At 39.2% G+C, this 21,951-nt stretch overlaps 1 protein-coding gene across 4 annotated transcripts in view; it reads left to right on the top strand.

Moving 5' to 3' along the window:
- Nucleotides 1-21,951, top strand: part of CDIN1 (CDAN1 interacting nuclease 1) — a 180,039-nt gene that overhangs the window by 68,120 nt on the left and 89,968 nt on the right. For all 4 annotated transcript variants that reach the window (XM_045015814.1, XM_045015816.1, XM_045015815.1 and 1 more), the window contains 4 exons: nt 4,952-5,031; nt 5,370-5,419; nt 9,526-9,593; nt 20,803-20,868. In XM_045015814.1, coding sequence (XP_044871749.1) covers nt 4,952-5,031; nt 5,370-5,419; nt 9,526-9,593; nt 20,803-20,868 — 264 coding nt within the window. The remainder of the gene's footprint in view (nt 1-4,951; nt 5,032-5,369; nt 5,420-9,525; nt 9,594-20,802; nt 20,869-21,951) is intronic.

Here is a 21,951-nt window from a genome sequence, read left to right on the forward strand (position 1 = left end):
ATCAGAGCGACAAAGGATGGGAGAAAAATAGTACACCTCTACCTCGATATAACGCGACCTGATATAACACGAATTCGGATATAACGCGGTAAAGCAGTGCTCGGTGAGGGGGCTGCACACTCCAGTGGATCAAAGCAAGTTCAATATAACGCGGTTTCACCTATAACGCGGTAAGATTTTTTTGCTCCCGAGTACAGCGTTATATCGAGGTAGAGGTGTAGTACTTATCCTCTCTTTAAAGAAGGAGAACTGAGGCACTGAGAGATAAAGTGACTTGCCCAAAAGGAAGTTTATGGCAGAGCAGGGAACCTCATAAATCTTAGGCCTTGTCTCCCTTCCCCAGCCCTGATTTCCCCCTTTGAACCCCTCGGTCCCAGCCCGGAGCACCCTCCTGTACCCCAAGCCCCTCATTCCCAGCCCCACCTCAGAGCCCACACCCCCAGCCGGAGCCTCACCCCTCCCACACCCCAACCTCCTGACCCAGCCCTCTCCTGCACCCCAAATCCCCAGCCCCACCCCAGAGCCCGCACCTGCAGCCAGAGCCGTCACCCCTCCCACACCCCAACCCCCTGGCCCAGCTCTCTTCTGCACCCCAAATCCCCAGCCCCACCCCAGAGCCCGCACCTGCAGCCAGAGCCATCACACACCTCCTGCACCCAACCCTCTACCCCAGCCCAGAGCCCCTTCCCACACCCTGAAACCCTCATTTCTGGCCCCAGCCCAGAGCCCGTACCCCCTCCAACCCCATGCCTCAGCCTGGAGCCCCTTCCCATACTCCAAACCCCTTGGCTCCTCTCCCTCAGCCTGGAGCCCCCTCCTGCACCCCAAACCCCTCATCCCTGGCCCCACCCCGGAGCCCGCATCCCAACCCCCTGAGCCAGCCCAGTGAAAATGAACAAGTGAGTGAGGGTGGGAAGAGTGAGCAACAGAGGGAGGTGGGATGGAGTGAGTGCGGGGCTGGGCCTTGGAGAAGGGGTGGGGCGGGGAAGGATGTTTGGTTTTGTGCAAGTAGAAAGCTGGCAACCTTAATGCCAATCCTGGCAGTGTTTGTACTGTGGATGCATTTCTACAAGAAACTGACCTGTAACTACCAACTCATGATTATTTGAAGAATCTTCAGATAGTAACTTTCAACCATTACTGACCTGTGTCTGATGTGCAGCTAGTGGCCTGGTTTATACCTGATTGAAATCCCATGTTATCAATCCTCTGACCTATCCTGTCTCCCACATTTCCACTTAAATTATATACCACTTTGTAATATATAAAAGTGTGTGTGTGTGTGTGTTTAAAATACAGAATCATGATGAAGGTATGAATACACTCTAACTTTTTCTATTATCCTTACTGTTTTTAAAAGTCTGTCTACTTAATTGATACTATTATTTATCTGAAAAGGAAAAATGCAGAAGATGAACTGAAGTTGATATTGTTGATGTAACATTTTTTAAATTATTTCTATTATTTATCTTCACAGCGTTACAGACAAGGGTGGCAGAGAAATATATCCTGGAAATACGATATTTAATTTGCATGTTTCTACATAGTTAATTTCATGAATCTATTTAATTTTACCTAACATGTTCTCTCAGTTATCTTATGGTCCACATATAATATAACCAACTAAGTATAAACAGCATTTCTCAGTTGTTTTTTTTTTAACTTGGGGCTAATAAGGGATTCTAAATATTTCTGCTACTATATTATAAAATCTGTTACCCCCCTGAAAAGCAAAACCAATGTCTGGGTATTTGAAACAAGAGCCATTCTAGATTAAAATCTTTTGATTCATATTATTAATTGTTATGCAAAAGTGCCCAGATTAAGAGTCCATAGAGAAAACGGCTGCTGGACTTTTACAGAGACTATATTTAAACATGAAAATAAAAAATTACATATGTTTCCTGATACTGGCCATTGAAAATCCCATTTGTTCAACAAGGTTAAAATTACAGTGTGAAAAAATAACAAAAGACTAAGAAGATTGCTTGAGAGACTTTATTCATTCATTTAGTGTTTCTGATTTCTGAACTTAGAATAGTATATTTTTAGGTAAAAGCAAGTAAGTGTGCTGAAGCTGAACAAATGCAGCAAAAATTTGAAAACTGCCTGTGTGGAATCTTCAGGTCCCTAACTACCACTAAAACTGTTCAGACAACAGTCTTTAATTATTTAACACCAGTTTGAAGTTCTGCACATCTTTCTCCTCTAATCTTAAACCATTCTTTTTAAAAATCTAAGCTATTTTCCTAGGAGATATTCCTGTGCATAATGCTTTTGAGCACGGAGTTGCATAAGTGTAACTGAAGGCAGAATTTGGCCCTGCGTATATAACATATCTTTGTGGTTCTGAGATTATCAGAGTTCAATCATATGTGAATGGATAAGTGACTAGCAAATGGAGGGGAATATACTGCAACTGCTTGTTGTGTAATCAAAGAGTTCTTCTTTAAATGATGGTCTCTATTGTATTCCGCTGAGTGTCATGCACATGTACCCAGAGCTTTTGAAAGTAATACTCTTCGGCAGTCTGTGAATGCACCCGGTGCCACCTTGTGGTCTTGCCCAAGGCGATAAAGGGCATGGCAGGCCCACCAGCATCTCCAGTCTTCCACCTGAGCTTATCTAACAAAGGAAAGATTCCAGACAACGAGGGAACTAATCACTTTGGTGTCTTCCAGGTCTTCAGTTTCTATCAAATTCTATCTCTCTCTCTTTTGGGACACATGGCAGTCTGCACATATGTCACACCCTTTGCTCACATGCACCGCCTTCAGTTGTAGCTACAAAGTGTCTACTCCCCCATGTATCAACCCATACATACTCTGTTCCACATGCCACCAGAAGTTCTCTTCTCTTCTCATCCAATGGTGGATGAATCTGCTACAAGTCTTCCTCCCATCCTTCCTCCCATTCTCACCCACCATGACAATCATAATGGATGCATCCCTCACAGGCTGGGGCACCCAAATGGGTGACCACATGACACAAGGCACCTGGACAACGTGAGAGGCCAGGATGCACATAAACATATTAGAACTTCAGGCAGTATGCAAAGCTTGCCAGGTGTTCCTACCAGCCTGCAGGACTGACACATTCTTCTCATGTCAGGCACCACCATCACAGTCTTCTACATAAACAAGAAAAGGGGGACAAGATCCTGAGTCCTGTGTTGGAATCTATACACCTTTGGGAGTGGTGCATTGCACACCATGATCTTTTGACAGCATGCTACTTACTGGGCATGCAGAACATGAAACTGAAACTTCCAACTGACCAAGAATGGGAGTTGCATAACTGTAATCGCAGACATTTTTGGCTGATGGGAGCCCCAGTGAGGGATCTTTTCTCATTCCACAACAATACCAAATGCACCCAATATTGTTCACAGGAGGACGTTCTAGCCCTTGATCGGTCAGACTGGACAGATTATGCCTTCCAGCTTACCCTTCCTACCATGACTGATCCACATGATCTGATGGGAAAGAGCAATAACCATCCTGATCACCCCCTTCTGGCCTCACCAATTTTGGCTTCCACTTTTCTGCATGTCGAAGCACCCCGCACTTTGGATGTTCCCGAAGCTACTGACCCAGCACAACAGCAGACTCAGACACCTCAACCCGTGCACTCTTCACCTAACAGCTTGGTTTTTGGATGAACACCTCCATTAGCACAGGAATGTTCTGTGGCAGTGCAAGATGTTCTCTCATCCAGTCCACAAGACGCTTGTATCGAGCCAAATGGATGAATTTCACTGCCTGGGCTACCTGGCAGGGCCTTGTCCCTGAATTGGTTGGCATCCCACTACTCTGGGAATATTTCCTTTATCTGAAGGGCTTGGGACTGGTCCTCAGTTCCATTAAGGTACATGCAGCTGTCTTTTCATTGCTATAGCGGAGAGAATGAAAAGGCAAGCCATTTCCACCCAGGGAATCTCCAGGTGAGTTTCAGGGTGCATTATGCGCTGCTATCAATTATCAGGACAATCCCCTTGTGAAAGGCCCATTCCATGAGAGCTCAAGCATCAACTAGAACTGCACTCCACAAGGTGCCCTTCACAGACATATGCAAGGTGGCCATGTGGAGTTCCGTACACACTATGCTCTAGTGCAGGGGTAGGCAACCTATGGCACGCTGCCTAGGTCCTGGCCACCGGACCAGGGGGCTCTGCATTTTAATTTAATTTTAAATGAAGCTTCTTAAACATTTTAAAAACCTTATTTACTTTACATAAAACAATAGTTTAGTTGTATATTAAAGACTTATAGAAAGAGACCTTCTAAAAACGTTAAAATGTATTACTGGCACACAAAACCTTAAATTAGAGTGAATAAATGAAGACTCGGCACAGCACTTCTGAAAGGTTGCCGACCCCTTCTCTAGTGCATGATTCTGTAACAAATAATTTGTTCAGAGCAGCAATCCTCCATTCAATAGTCTCCTTGCACTATCCTCCCACATAGGTACTGCTTGTTAATCATCCTCAGTAGAATACAATAGGGACCATCACTTGAAGAAAATGAGGTTACTAACTTGTAACTGAAGGTTCTTAGAGATGTGTGGTCCCAATCTTTATTCCAAACCCACCCTCTTTCGCCTCTACTGTGGATTCAACAGCTCTGCAGTAGAGAAGGAACTGGAGATGCTGGTGGCCTGCCACACCCTTTATGGCCTTGGTCGAGACCACGAGGCAGCACGGGGCACATGCGTGGACCGCCAAACAGTACTACTTTCAAAAGCTGCAGCTCTGGGTGCATAACACATGCACATAACCTTCAGTGAAATACAGATAGAGACCACACATCTTGAGGAACCTTCAATTACAGATAAATAACCTCGTTTTATCAGTGTAGCCAACGTTTTCCTTTTAAAAAGTATGTTCCACTTTTTTGACAATTAGTTAATGATATGTTCATACTGAGCTAACAATTTTCTTTTTCTTCCATAGCTTCCAAGACTCTTATAAATAGTATGCTGCGGGACTCTTCTCAGATTCCAGATGGAGTTCTAGCAAATCAGGTCTATCAGGTATTAATCACAGCCATCTTTTTTCAGTGGCAGTGCTATCGTCTGCCTAGCAGAGTAAAGGATTTTAAACCTCATTTAATTACTGTCATCATAAACTATCACTGAGTTCAGGGTGCACCATAAATGGCAATGCTATATTTGTAAGGAGAGCATTTCACTTTTTAATAGCTTGCTTTTATAGTGAACAAAAAGCATGCAATTTTTGTTTTCTGTGATTATATCCAAACGGCCTTTGATAGCCTTTTGGAGGAAAAGTAATTACTGTTTTTAGCATACTGTTTAATTACAATAGATTTGTAGTTGACCATCACTATACTTCTTCTCTTATTTGTCTGCAGTGTACTGTGAATGACTGTTGTTATGGACCACTGGTGGACTGCATCAAACAGTATCCTTTCCCATAAAATTTTAGGTGCACAATTGACGAGCTTAGAGTCTGTGGAGGAGATGTTTCTAGCTTTAACCTGACATAAAGTTCCACTTCACAAAACACATTTCATACTCCTCTACATTCAATCGAGTAGAGGGTCACTGCAGTCCTTTCTCTTATGCCATTTAACTAAAATCAGATAGGCCAAGGTAAGTTATCAGTTCAGCGGCTGTACATATATATGCTTAGTTGAAACACTCTTGTTTTTGGTGAGAGAAAATCATATTGTGATTCATATAAAGCCATTAAAGTGCCATAGACACTGTCCAATATTGCAATATTTTTAACTAATTTGATGTTTCCTTTGGATTTTTTGAAGTGCTTTCAAGTTCTGATTTAAATTTTAAATGCTGTATCTGACATTTCAGTGCTGCTCTTTTCTCCTCTTCTTCAACGAAAGTAGGACATAAGGTATAGAAAAAGACCTATTTTTGAAAGCGGGAGAGTGTGTCAGGGTATCTCCACAATGAGCAGAGTACTGTGGAGGAAGGGTCAGCACTCAATGATTGCAGCAGATGGGGGATTCTATACAGGCTGAATGGGTGAGGATGAAGGAGTGTATTGGGAAGGCACCACTCTTGTGCAGATTCAGTGGCCTAAAAGCACTTTATTGGGCATATAGAAGGGTTGCTGATCAATTTCAGCCCATGCTTGGAAGAGAAACCTTCAGTTTGTAGCATTGTATCCAGTCTGCAGAATGGTGAGTGGATTTCCTCCCCCTAGTCCTAGAGAGTTCTCTGTACAAATTTCAGTGAGGTTTTGGAGGGGGTGGGAATTTCTCCCTGTACACCTCTACCCTGATATAATGTGACTCGATATAACACAAATTTGGATATAATGTGGTAAAGCAGTGCTCCGGGGGGCGGGGCTCCGCGCTCTGCAGATGAAAACGAGTTTGATATAACACGGTTTCACCTATAACGCGGTAAGATTTTTTGGCTCCCGAGGACAGCGTTATATCGAGGTAGAGGTGTATTAGGAGGAAAGGGAAGCCACAATGGTTCCCAGCAGTTAAACATGGAGAAAAAATGTATTCACTGTTCATATGTATTAAAGGAGATATTTCTTCTTACACCCCCAATACACTCTGCAGTCATAGCATTTGCATCTCCTAAAAAAAATTGCCTCATTTCCTGCCACTTTTCCTCAGATTTACTTTGTATGGTATATAGTAAGTGCCAAATCCTGCTCCCATTAACTTTAATGAAAACATGTTTGGGCCCTAAGTCTATTTGTATGGTACAGTAACTCCTAACTTAATGTTGTAGTTATGTTCCTGAAAAATGCTAATTTAAGTGAAACGATGTTAAGCAAATCCAATTTCCCCATAAGAATTAATGTAAATGGGAGGGTTAGGTTCCAGGGAAATTTGTTTTTACCATATAGTACAATACAGTACTATAGTTGGGAGGTGCCCCCACCTTACCCCACACAGGCATAGCCCACTGGCACTGGAGACAATGAGGCAGGCAAGGAGGCTGAAGGTGCTGTAGGCTAGGAGAAGCACATTGCGCAGCAGCAGTGGGAGCTTCCCCTACTCTGCAAGCACCAGGGGTGGGGGGCTCAACTTCGGCCTGCCCACTCTACCCCTCCCCTAAACCCCACCCTTAACCTGCCTCTTTTTTCCCCCTCCTTCCCCCTTTACTCTGCACTCTGCGTCCTTGCTCCTCCCCCCTCCCTCCCCTGCCTCCTGCCCGTGGCAATCAGCTGGCTTGCAGTGTTCGGGAGGCAGGGAGGGGATGGGGCGCCTGCACGCTGAGTCCTCGCTCCTCCCTCCCCCCTTGCATGTGGCAAGCCAGCTGATTGCCGTGGGCAGGAGGCGGGAGGAGGAGGAAGGCACTGATCCGTGGGGCTTGCTGGTGGGTGGGAGGCGCTGCGGGGGGGGGCATAGGGGAGCTGATAAGCGGGGCTGCCACCTGTGGACAAAGCACGCAGCCAAACAACGTTATAGCGAAGCATTGCACAACTTTAAATGGAGCATGTTCTGTAATTGAGCAGGAACGTAAGATCGAAACTACGTTAAGCGAGACGACGTTAAGTGGGGAGTTAACGTATATTCTTTGAGGGTACACTGAAACATTAAGTACAATTATATATGAGTGTATTCATTAAACATCATCCTATCTTTTAAAGGATTGTAAATCGTAAGGCCTGTTAAATTAGGTACATGAGTTTGTATTCTTGTCATGAAGACTCTGAATATATGCTTCTAAGCTGTAAAAACTAACTTTATTTTACAAAAATGATGCATTACTCTACACATCTCTGCTTTATATTAATTTGTTAAGAAATAGTGCATTTTTCTGTAATCTGTAGTGTGCGCCCCCCCCCCCGGATTTCAAATCAGCTTGCACAAAAAATGATGGCATTATTAGGAAACATAAAAAGTTTGTCAACCAAAGATTGTTAGGGTAAAGTTTGGTGATATTTCACTGTGTGAATGCATTATCTGAGAGTGTATGTTGCTGAATTAGATGCTAATTTTAAGGCACATAAAATAGTTAAAAATCAATTTAAAGTTAAGGTTTTAAAAGCATAATGTCTTCTGAAGAATTGCATATTGATTTTAAATATAACTATCTAATTATATATGCATGGACTAAAGTATGAAGTCTACCTCTTTGTAAATGCCAGGAGGCTATTTTTCAGTAATAGTTCAGATGCTTACGGGAAACTAGGCTGTTGGATTGCATGAGCAGAAAATGGCTTGTGAGGTTATTTAAAAGTTTTGCCCCATGGTCACTGCTATTCATCAATAATAATTATTATAGACTAAGTCTAAGTGTTTCTGCTTATGGTGCATTATCAATTCTGGTTGCAGTATTTGGCTTATATTTTTGCCATCATTCATTTTCCTTTTTTGGTTCTGTCATTGCCAGTATAGTTTAATGTAGTACACGCTTTCAGTTGATAGAGACAATGATGTATATGTGTAAAGTGATTCTTTATGATTGGCTTTTTTGCAGTTCAGCAGTAAGTGCTGGTAAAAGTGAGAGTAATTAATTATAATGGTAATTCTTCCTGCAGTTTATCACTTCGTATAAGATATCCTAAACAAAATTATGAATTGTAGTTGTTTTTAAGATTCATTTACAGATTCTCCTTTACATAACTGGTTTTTCATAACTGAAAAATCAGTTAAAAGGCTGTTTTGATACAGTGAAATACATCAGATAGCTTTAGAGTATATCTTTATGTGTAAGAAGTTTCAGTATTTAAAGAACAAAATCTTAAATTGTTTAATTGTTATCCAATTTATTGTGGTTTATTTACTTACTCAAAACTCCCATTGACTTCAGTGAGAGTCTTGAGTACAAAGCCGAAGATCAGGCCCAAAATTTCCAGCTATAAAGGCACTCATTTTAGTCTCACACTTTGCTCTTTTGGAGAAGAAAATGAAAGCAAGATAAATACTACTCTTGGGTATATTGAAGAAAGTTGATCATGGTGATACCTGCCTTTTCTCATTTGTGTGAGGTGGGTTTTTTATTTTATTTTTACTGATTTTGGGTGCCTCAGTTTTTGGGTACCCAACGTGACACACCATAAATGAGCCCTGATTTTTAAAGTATCAGAGGGGTAGCCGTGTTAGTCTGGTTCTGTAGAAGCAGCAAAGAATCCTGTGGCACCTTATAGACTAACAGACGTTTTGCAGCATGAGCTTTCAGTGGGTATTCAAAGCTCATGCTGCAAAACGTCTGTTAGTCTATAAGGTGCCACAGGATTCTTTGCTGCTTCTACAGAACCAGACTAACACGGCTACCCCTCTGATATTCTAGCTGTAACAGTGTTCAGAATTTAGTTTTGTTCCAAACATACAGGTCTGTCACATCTTATGCACGTTTAACATGCGAGATTTCAGCTTTACGTAGTCAGCAAAAATGGAAAAAAAACCAAACAATTTAAATACTGTTTCTGTAGTGCGGGTGATTCCGCCCGCCATTCGACTCAATGTAATTTTGACTATACGCGGTTTTCACTTTATGCGCTAACTGTGGAATGGAACTCCGGCGAAAGATGAGACTTGCCTGTATAGTACTTTTTCCTTAACTTAAATCCATCAGTGCTATTGGGCATGAGCATGAAGTCCTGCTGCGAGAAATGCTGCTGGAGAAAAATCTTTCTTTCTTAGGTAAGAATCTATAGTAGAATCTAACCTATGGTACGTTAGCTTCAAAGATCTCAGTGACTGTTTACTTAAGGAAAAAAAAGAGACCTCAACTCATGCTGTATTATGTAAAGGAAGAGTAAAAAATGATTGATGCTGTACATGTTATCTTTTATTGATTTAGAACTGAGCAGGAACTCAGTTACCTAATATCCTATATATACAGCACATGCACAGGCTTGCAATTAATATTTTATAGAATAAGTAGCTGAAAAAAATGCTTTAATATCTGCTGTAGAATTACTTTTGGTGTCATGAGATATTAGTCATAATCTAGGCCGTATGAGACTTAGAAGGAAGGATAAGAAATATTAGCTGCAAAATGCTTTATGTATTAAAGAACTGCTAGAAGAATTCACTTGTTTAGCTGTAAGTGAAGTTTCTTGATATTTCTGAACTAATGCACTGAATCTTTCCACATTCCCCATCTTTAAAGTCATTTAAGAATTTATTTTAGAAAATGTTCACTTTGATATTAGAGGATGATTTAATTTTCTATCTATTAAAAAGTATTAAACATGGTACAGTAATTAACATTAATTACAGTGGTTAGCATTTAAAGAATTATTTCTCTTACTGTGATAATAAATTATTGTAATTTTTATACCTTGAAATCCTTCTGTGGTGAGATTATATCAAAATAAAACCGCTGGAACCTAATACTATAGTAAACTGTTGTATTCTTCAAAGAGATTTCTTATGTAGAAAGATAATACAACACACGTATTAGTTTCACCTAAAACTAATACCTCTATTGAACAAATAATGTCCTAACTTTTACAAAAAGGAACAGAAAATAGCTTAAGTGATAAATAGTAAGTATTATGGATTTATCCAAAAGCAAGTCGTGCCAGACTTAGTTTCTTTCTGTGATAGGATAACAATTTTAGTAGATAAAGGAATTTCTTAGGACATAGTGCATCAATTTTAGTAAACCATGTAGTATGGTTTCATATAAAATAAACCTAGGGAAATTAAAGAAATGTGTGTTACATTATTCAAGTGGAACATGAAACATAGAACATTTTTTAAATCAAACATGGTTCAGCTTGGAAAAGCTCAGTACTCTTTTTGGCTCTGGCTTATAATTACTGTAGTAATAATAATAACAAATAAAAACATCTTACAAGTGATATTAAAGACAGGGTATGGAAAAAAAGTTGTTCATAACTGACAGAGTTAAGAACTACTGGGGGAAAATACACTATTTTAGATTATATTGGGTACTGTATTTCCAGGATGTTAGATGTTTCCAGTTTTATGTAAAAGACAACATGGTGCTACTTTTCAGACTTGTGTATAAAGCGGCTTTTTGTTATAAGACTCTTTAGTAAATGATCATTTCAGTGACACTTCCATTTTTTTACACCATTTCTCTTGAATGACATAAAGACGTATACTGATTTTTTTAAACTTGTTTGGCAGTACCAATAGGCAAGTGAGTCCAATATTATTAAGTATTTGTATTAACAATGTGGAGGATGAAATGGAGAGTATATGGGTTGTGTATATTCATGGATGAGTAGAATGGGTGAAGGGATGACGAACATTTGAGAAATAATTAAAATACAGCATAATATTGGCATATTAAACAATGAACTGAAATCAGTAAAATAAGATTAAATCATTATATGCAAATATAAAGCCAAAAGATTACTGGCCAGACAGTAATTATTATAGAGAAGGACTTGATCGTTTTAAATCGATAAACTGGATAATGCTATGCTGTCACAAAAAAGGCACATACTTGGGATTTTCTTGGTTATATTAATAGGATTATTGTAAGCAAACCAAGTGAGGCAATTAATATTGAGTCATTTCAACTACTGTGGAATTAGAATAATGCATTTATTACAAGTCAGTCCTCAGTCCTACAAAATAACATGTTACATTACGTGCCCAAAGTCACCTAGTAAATCCGTGTTAGAAACAGGATAAAAATCCATATCTTGACTCCCAAGCCCACTAAATTAGTCACAAAATAGCTCTTTTCCTGTCTGTAAAATGGGTATAGCTTGTAAAAGGCTATGAGTGTGAAGTGTCAAGTGGCAGTAGGAGAGGTGGAAATACAAATTTAAGATTTCCTAATCACCAGACCTGTGTTCTGTCAGTTAGACCATATGGCCTATAGGAACATAAGGCACAAACACATCTGCATAAAGGAAAAATTGGTCAAAACGTTTCATGACTTCTGAAACAGACAATTTTTGTAATTTTGTTTTGCAACCAATATTTTACCTACCTTTTTTTGGCGGGGGAAGAGGGAAATCAGCCCTCAGCAGAGATCTAACTGTTAACCCCCGCACTCTCCCCATGTATTTTTAGTAAAAGTCAGGGACAGGTCATGGGGCTTCCATGAATTTTTGTTTATTGCCTGCTACCTGTCCCTGACTTTTACTAAAAATACCCATGAAAAAATCTTAACCTTATTTATGGGCTTCAAATGCCACAGACTCTCTCCTATTTGTCATTTTGACCTCCACACATTGTCCATCTTGTCCACTCTACACATTGATCACTGACCCTTATATCTGCGTGTGGCTTTGCTTAGGCATGCAGCTGCCAGCTTTTTCCTGCCCCACTCTGTCTTCCCTACAGTCACTCATCAAGTCATTTGTACCTGCAAGTGACAAGATGCATATAGTGCATCTCCTGCTCTTCTGCTTAATCCATCTGGGTCCTGCATGTTGCACGGGCAGGATGCTGCTTTCGTCTCTAAATCATGTATCTTGTGCAGGTTCCAGATACCAAGAACACATTTCTAGCCTCAAATCTCCTGGCACCTTTCCGATACAGAATAGAGATTTGATCATTGCATCTCCCTACTGCCTTTTTGCCCATAATACTGTGTGTAACCACTGGAATGGTGTGCACAGATGATATCAGCGTCCAATTAAACACCAAGCAGTGGGAATTAATTAATTACTTAGTGGGATAGACTTGAGTTTTGTGGCATCTTATGAAGGTCTCCCACCTAAAGATGGTGGCAAGAATATGGTGCAACGTTAAAGTTTGTGCAGAGAACTTAATGATAAATTTCCTGAGTTTCTGAATTTTTTAAAAAATACACAGTTCTTTTTCGAGGGTTGGTCCCTGTGTGTATTCCACATGTGTGTTCAACATGCGCATGAGTCCAGAGATTTTAACAAGCAGTGTTTGTTGGCCCATACATGTACAATAGATCTCCTCGTGCTCCCAAGTGAGAGTAAAAGAAGCAGTGCAGGTCAATGCCCTGGCAGTTCTTTCTTACCACTACATAGTCTGAGTCAGAATCCAGTGTCCTCTCTTGCTTCAGCATTTCAGAAAACCTGTAAGATTGTAAAGATTAGTTCAGTTAGTCTTAGTGTAATTAGTGTGGTTTGTTTCCCTGGATTGGGAACTCCTTCCCCATGGTCAGGAACTATGCCCAGACTCCTGGGCTTCAAAAACTATATTTCCTGCCCTAGATACTACTCCATCAAACTTGAACAAACCAACGCTGCCACTACTATCTGGACGAGACAAACATTTCAGCAAAGTGCAGCATTTGTCACTCTGTTCCCCGGAGTACTTGCAAAGCTTGTGACTTTTGCCTTAGAAAATACTTAATGGAGAAAGCTATGAAGCCCCTCTCTGATCTAGGCCAAGAAGACCGCCGTACATTGGCCTAACCAAATGAACAGCGCCCTTCTAAGCACAGGCTTAAGAAGCAGAGCCCTCAGTGTCTAAGCCCAAAGACACTTCTCCGGGGCTTCCCATGAGAGTAAGGGACACTCTTGTGGGCACAAGGACAGATCCCTGCCGAGGACTATCCATAAGAGACTCTTACTCCTTCCCCGAGTCCATTGAGGTCAGGAGAGCCCTTATACACACACCCTAAAAAAATTTAAAATATACAGTTAAAGGGTTGTTTTGTTGTTTTGTTTTCAACAATAAATGCTTTAATATAACCTCCTCGTTTTGGGGGGGAAGGGCTTGTAATTACCCACTGTATAGCACCTACTACGCACAGGTTAGTATTTTGGACATCTTGAACAAATTTGAGAAATTTCAGGGAATAATAAATCATTAAGCATTTGAAAATATGACACAGAGGAGAATTCAGAGTAATGGAGCTTTTCAGTTTAAAGTAAAGATGTCGGAGGGTAGGAATAACTATTTACATATTTAAAAGGGGATGCCATGAAAATGTCAGTGGCCAGTTATTCCTACTATTGAATAAGGGCAGAACTAGTAGTAATAGGCTTAAGCTGCAGTTGGGAAGATGAAGTTAAATACTAGAAAAAATTCATAATTATAGGAACAGTAAAGTACAGGAACAATCTGCCTGGGAAGGTTGTAGAATCACCTTCACTGAAAAATTCAAGGCTAGACCTGACACTCATCTATCAAGTATGTTTAATGAAATCAATCCTGGCATGATACAAGGGGATGAACTAGATGACTCACTAAAGGATCCTTCAACCCAAGTGATTGCCATTTTTGTGGCCTTGTATAAGCTTCTGTAGTACACAAATCAGACTTAATTTTAAATGAATCATGACCTACCATAGACTTCAGGTTACCCTTTAAAAAATAAAAATAAGATGTATGTAATTTGTGCTGTCAAATATACATTTTTAACAATTCTAGAAGGGATTGTCTCATCAGCATATAAAGATATAAATAAAGGAAATTTAATTTATGGTATATATTTAAAATATACTGAAGTACTGTATTTATATAAGCTCACTTAAGAATTAAGATGTGTTCAGTATTTGTTCTTTCAATGTATTAAATGTGTCTGTCTCAAGTTCTAGACTTTGGTGTTATGAAAACACATTTGATCAGTATCCACAAGAAGAGCATATTTAACCCATCCAGAATAAAATCTTTCCCCTTCCCTTCCCCCTCTTTCCACACCCTCAGAAAAATCCTAGGAAAATATACAAGCCTTGCAGTTTTTCCTAAAGCTCAGTGAATTAGGGCTTTGTTGGACCGTGAGTGGGAATGAGTTCCAGAAGTGATGACCCATGACTTATATTGCCCAATCACCAGTTCCCTTCCTTTTAAACCTTGGAGCACAAAGAAACCCCATTCTTAGCACAAATGATCAGCAGAGAATTTCCCTGCTGGTGTACTCTCCCCAGCAGCGAATTCCCAAACCTGCATAAAGCCAGCAAAACTGCTTCCTGCATCAGCATCACATATCCCTGACACAGTGGGTGTATCAGGGAAGATATGGGCATGGTGGAGAGGACTAGACAAGGCGTATGGTGGAACTATAGTGATCCTCCACAGGCATATGGTTCCTTAGAGACCATAAATTGATCTAAATTATGGTGGGAGCAGGGTAGATCAGCTACCTGGAGCAGAGACCTATACGTCAAAACCAACATCTTAAAGTTCACCCAGAAACAAACTGGAAGCAAATGCATACTAAGGAACACTTTTGTAATATCCTGCCTTTGATCTATACAGGTTTTAATAAGTGAGTAAACACCTGCACTGGCTGAAGTTTCCAAGTAGTCTTTGAGTTCAGCCATGTGTGGACGGTATTACATTCATACAATCTCCAGGCAACACAAACACAGACATTTATCTATGCCCAGAAAAAAATTGTTATAAAACAGTGTGGAAAAAGTGCCTCTGAAGTCTCCGGAGGATCCAGAAGCAGTAGAAGACAATATAAGTCCCAGTTTGTGAACCTGAGTTACAAATTATGGGCATACTACCTCATTTGGGAGTACTGATCTATTCTTCATCATGTCTTCAGGTTACTTCCTCAAACTACAACCATTATGTCCGTCATCTGTGAATTGAGGCTCACCCAAGTAATTTATTCAAGACCCAGTATTGGATATGGAGAAAGTTACTGGGCCTCATCATCCGTGTCTGAATTAAAAACAAAGTGGGATATCTAAAAGCACCATGGCCAAGTCTGCCTCGCTATCTCTCTAAACAGAGACATGTATATATTGAACAGATGGGTGGCAGAACAGAACTTAGTGTTGTACTATCTGAGAGCGCCTTTGTGGCAAATGATCAGTCACACAGCATTATCATTGAAGATTTCTCAGAAAGAGACCAATAGAACCTCTAAAGAGCAGCTCTGTCTACCCATAAGAGTCCACAGACAAGTCTACAATACATTTTGGTCAAGAGTGTAAAAACAGAGCTGATGGATCTAAAATAATTGATAAAAAACTTTTGATATTCAGGCAGCATAGCCTCTATAACATCTTCAAAATTTAATCTAGAGAGATGGGAATTAAGGAAATCGGAAGTCTGGATATTACTGCAATTGCTTTGTCTCAACCCTCCATCAAAAAAACAGACTTGAGATGGCATTAGTTGGTGAGAATGTCCACATCAAGAGATGGTTTATTGAGCAGAGGCCTAACAATTGCTTTCAGAGATTGTGGTATTTTACCTTTACATAAAGGGATGCATTGATCAAATTCTCAGAAAAGGACCCAGTACCTTCCAGCTGAACTTCACCAACCAAGAAAGATATGGGCCCAATTTGCAGGTTATAAACCAAAATTCCTCCATCTCTTCAGAATCACAATGACTGACTGCGTCTGAAAACAAATAGAGAAGGGATTGCATTTGTCCATCTCAGCAACCTCAAGACACTTTTCAGCTATCTCAAAAGTCAGCCCTGGTCAGAAATTTTCAGATGGAACATTTTTCTGTTGGAAAATGCTGATTCTATTAAATTAAAATTTTTGCAGGAATTTGTTGATTTTTGTCAAATCTTTGGATAGAAACCAGGAAATCTTCACAGGAAATCTGCCTGGTTTTCTGCCACCTCCACGGCAGCTTGACTGATTGTCGGCCACAAAGTCAGGAGTTTGGACATGTTGGGAGCCCCAGCTCAGCAATTCCAGGCTCCCTGTCATGAAGCAAGAAGCCTTGTGGCCCTGGGCTTCTAGGCTCCCCGCTCTGTGCCCTGCTTCCAGACTTCCTCCTATGCAGACAGGAGGTGTCTGAGAGCCCCAGCTTGAGGCAGGGCTTCCAGGCTGCTGGTAGTTCAGCAGAGAGCCTAGAGGCAGGATTGCTAGGGTCTCTTGGCAGCTCAATGAGCCTCACCATTGTTTTATATTTTGTTTTGTTTTTCAAAATAAAATTTTGGAATAAAATTCCCCATTCTGTGGGAAATGTTGAGGTTTCATTTGAATGCAGAATTATTTTATTTTTTTGAAATTTCAGCATTTCCCTCAGAACAGGAATTCCAAGTTCCTGTCAGGTTTAGTCAGCAATCTTGTTCCCATTCAAGCAGTTATATTTGCAAAGTAGCTTGAAAATTCCTCAGTTTGGACATTTCTATCCTCATGAATTGTGTTTTTAAAACAAAAAATGAATCAACAGCAGCATGAAGCATAACCTTAACAATTATGGGTAAGGGTAATTAAGCACTGCAACAAATTACCTAGGGAGCCTGTGGAATCTCTGTCACGAAGTTGCTAAGAACAGGTTAGACAATCACCTGTCGGGATAATCTAGATAATACTTACTCCTGTCTCAGTGCCGGGGACTGGACTCAATGACCTATCGAGGTCCCTTCCAGTCCTACATTTCAGTGATTCTGTGATTTCAAACAGTAGTGTACTGATAAATGGTGCTAGTAATGCTGGTATTTAGGCTCCCATGCAGTTCACTCAGAAGCCTACAAAGTTTGGTGCTATGTACTATATGCCTGTCTTAAAAAATAACTCTACTTTTTTATGTTTGGAAACCTTGTGGGCATGTATATATTTATTGAAATAAAATAGTGTGTTTTGTTATTTGTGAAGCACTAATGGGGTTCTCATCAGTATAAAAGACAGAGTTTGGTCTCTGCCCTTCTGTTTCTCAGTCAGAATTTTCTATTGAAAGTAAGGCTTTCGATTGAGTGCAATTAACTCATACCATTAACTGAAAAAATATTAATTGCAATTACAAAAAATAATCGTGATTAATCAGTTTTAATCACACTGTTAAACAATAGAATACCAGTTGAAATGTATTAAATATTTTTGGATTTGTTTTTCTACATTTTCAAATATATTGATTTAAATTACAAAACAGAATACTGTGTACAAGACTCTCTTTATATTATTTTTATTACTAATATTTGCACTGTAAAAATAAAAGGAAGTATTTTTCAGTTCACCTCATAGAAGTACTCTAGTGCAATCTCTTTATCGTGAAAGTGCAATTTACAAATGTAGATTTTTTGTTACTAACCACACTCAAAAACAAAACAATGTAAAACTTTAGCGCCTACAAGTCAACTCAGTCCTACTTCTTGTTCAGCCAATTGCTAAGACAAATACGTTAGTTTACATTTATCGGATATAATGCTGCCCGCTTAAGAAGAGGCGTTCACTTGTCACTTTTATAGCCGGCACTGCAACGTATTTACATGCCAGATATGCTAAACATTCGTATGCCCCTTCATGCTTCAGCCACCATTCCAGAAGATGTGCTTCCATGCTGATGACACTCATTCCAAAAAATAATGTGTTAATTACATTTATGACTGAACTCCTTGGAAGAGAATTGAATATGTCCTGCTCAGTTTTACCTGCATTCTGCCATATATTTCATGTTCTAGCAGTCTCAGATGATGACCCAGCATATTTGTTCATTTTAAGAACACTTTCACTGCAGATTTCACACAACACAAAGAAGGTGCCAATGTGAGATTTCTAAAGATAACTACAGGACTTGACCCAAGGTTTAAGAATCTGAAGTACTTTCCAAAATCTGAGAGGGACAAGGTGTGGGGCATGTTTTCAGAAATCTTAAAAGAGCAACACTGTGATGCGGAAACTACAGAATCCGAATCACAAAAAAAGAAAATCAACCTTCTGCTGGTGGCATCTGATTGGGATGATCAAAATAAACATGTGTCAATCCACACTGCTTTGGATCATTATTAAGCAGATGCCATGATCAGCATGGACACATGTCCACTGGAATAGTGGTTGAAGTATGAAGGGACGTATGAATCTATAGCGCATCTGGCACATAAATATCTTGTGACGTTGGCTACAACAGTGCCATGAGAACACCTGTTCTCTCTTTCAGGTGACATTGTAAACAAGAAGCAGACAGCATTATCTCCTCCTAAATGTAAACACATTTGTTTCTCAGAGTGATTGGCTGACCAAGAAGTAGGACTGACTGGACTAGTACCGGTAAGTAGGCTTTAAAGTTTTACGTTTTATTTTTGAATGCAGTTATTTTTTTGTACATAATTCTACATTTGTAAGTTCAATTTTCATGATAAAGATATTGCACCACAGTACTTGTATTAGATTAAGTGAAAAATACTATTTCTTTTGTTTTTTACAGTGCAAATATTATAAAAAATAAATGTAAAGTGAGCACTGTACACTTTGTATTCTGTTGTATTTGAAATCAATATATTTGAATATGTAGAAAACATCCAAACCAGTTACCAGATACAGATACAGTCTAATATTATTTTCTCTTTAGTTAATGTCAAATTTGTTCAATAATAATGCGGTTTTAAGATAAATGAAGTTTTAACCAAAGCATCCAAGCCTCTTATTTAACTATTTTCAAACATTAGAATCAGCAGTTAGAAGGAGGCAACAGTAATCCTATTCTTCACTACTGTCAGGATGAAGAAATTTTTAGAATATTGATTTATCATGTTGTTATGGTGTGACTCAATGGGTTTCAGAGATTAACATAAAGTAGATCTTTGTTAATCTGCCCATCTCTCATCCATATATTTTATATCTGGGTTAAAAAAACCCCCACTAGTTTTTGCTCTCTACCAAGGCTTAATAGCTAATATGGCACTACGGTGAGGTGTTGTATTACTAACACTTATTTTTACACTATACTAGAGTACACTTATTAGTACACATCAAAATGAATAAATAAAGTATATCTTGCAGTGCATTTTCCCCTCTCTTTTGGTTGTTCACTTACACACTAATTCATAACTACCCCAATGGCTATCCTAGTCTTAGTGCAAATTAGTGAGGTTTTACTGTAACTTCTAATTCAGCATCTGGAAAATTAACTTCAGATTCTTATTTTTCACAACCTTTAACAAATGTACGTACCCTTAAAAATCTAAATGTTGTTCTTGTCATTAAAATGTTCTTTCGGCTCAAAGTGCTGACCTTTCAGGATATGCACAAAGTGTTCTAAAACAGAGTTCTGAACATTTGCCATGAAACCACTGTCCTAGGCTGATAAATGGATTGGAAATAAGCTACCCAATCATGGGAATGGGCCATTAATTTTAATCAAAGGTGATGCAGAAAGGCGAATGGGATGCATGACAATGTCAACAGCCCAGTAGATGTTAAGAGTCCACACAGCCTTCCTTGTTACTTGGTTGTGCAATTAGTTGAGGTTGGGTGAAGACAGAAAGCCATGTCTGGAATTGAATGACCAGGTCACTCCAAAATCTAATGGAGAAATGGTGTTTCAGAAATACCAGTCTAATGGCATTAGAAGTCAAGGACAACAACTAGAAAGTATTGAAGTTTTTTATCTTTAAGGCATGGGTTGATAATTTTTTTTTCACAATTTTGTCTTGCTTGCTCCCTGTCATGGTCCTGGAAATCGTCAGATATTGCTTAAAAGAAGCTTTGGTATTTACAAAGGATAAAGAATTACAAACAGGCTTAAATCTTGAAGACAATGTACTTTTAAATTTATATACTACTGAATTGTAAAATTTGGCAAATTCTACATAATGCAAGAGAAATAAAACTGTGTCTTCTCTTTTTTCTTTTATAGCTTTCCAATTGGAAGATAAAGTTTTATAATTACTTTAGACAGACATCAATATAAAATAAGAAATGGAATATGTACATTTGTGGCATTAGTAGAAAGCTGTTCAGGTTAATTCTAATGTGAGGAGATTCTTCTTTCAATAAGCAAATATATTTCTTTATTTTGAACATTTTTTTTGGTTACAAAGTACTGTATGACAGCTTGAATTAATGATGTTTATAATGAAGACATAAAAATGCAGAGACGACAAAGAAGCATTTTTATATCCATGCTTCAGGTTTGCTAAGAAGGTTCATTTAATCTGACACAGCATTGCATACATATGAAAGATACGTATGACTGCATTAGTAATTCTTGCACTCTTATTTAAAAGAAAATTAATTATACTGCTGTCTGGTTAATAGAATAGTGTTATAAACAATAGTATTTGTTCTCTATGCAGCTGAAGAACAGCTTCGTGCAAAGGGTTATGACAAAACACCAGATTTTATTTTAGAAGTGCCGGTTGGTAAGTCCTTAAAGTTTTTTCTATTAGTATTTATTGTGCTTATATTAAGATGTTAACATTACTTAATGATAAGGCAGGAAAAACTAGATTATATTATTAAAATATTACTGTAAATATTATTATGCATGTTATACTTTATACATTATAAATCTCATAAAATATTGTTTTAAGGGATTTGCAATAGTAACTCAATAACTGTACAAAGTGTTTTTGGAAAGTGGGGGGCTTAGGTAATATCCCTGTACCTCAAACCTGAACTGACAACTGTTAGGGGGCTTATTCCTTCACCCTCTCACTTTCCTGGTCCTTCTCGCATGAACAGAGAGCAACAATACCCGAAGTCCGAAGGTGCAAACAATTCAATGTTTATTGGGGTGAACTTCCAGCAAGCATGATTCTAGTTTCCTTTCTTAGTGTCCCCCTTCCCAGCTCTGACACCACAGAGCCTTGCCTGTGTCCCTGTTCTCGTTCCCATTCCCCCCCTTAGCAAAACATGATCCCAATCCCCCCAACCCCAATCCCCCCGCCCCCCCTTATCCTGATTCACTGCAGACTATACAGTAAAACTTGTCAGGTTTCAGAGTAGTAGCCGTGTTAGTCTGTATCCGCAAAAAGAATAGGAGTACTTGTGGCACCTTAGAGACTAAAAAATTTATTTGAGCATAAGCTTTCGTGGGCTACAGCTCACTTCATCTGCTTAGCTATTCCTTAACCAATCATTTTACTGAAATTTAACTTAACCAATCCTAACATTCTGTAACATGGTTATTTAACCAATTATATCCCACCACCTTAATTGGTGGTGAGATATACAAAATTAATTATACAGCAGACAGAAACAATCACAAAACCAGACAGAGATTATACAGACCAGCAATAGGGAAGTGGAGACTACAGGGATAGAACAATACAGAAATGAGGATTTCACGTCCCAGCTATTGATAAGTGAGTTCTTGCCAGACAGGATGCTATCAAACTAAGTTTCCTTTTACATCTTCTAGGCTCTTCCCTTTCTCTGGAGGTGATAGGAATATCAGGACAGGATTGTATTCCTAACAGCCCAGTAGCACCTTATTTCAATGT

Source organism: Mauremys mutica, chromosome 4 (assembly GCF_020497125.1).
Source record: "Mauremys mutica isolate MM-2020 ecotype Southern chromosome 4, ASM2049712v1, whole genome shotgun sequence".
NCBI lineage: Eukaryota > Metazoa > Chordata > Testudines > Geoemydidae > Mauremys > Mauremys mutica.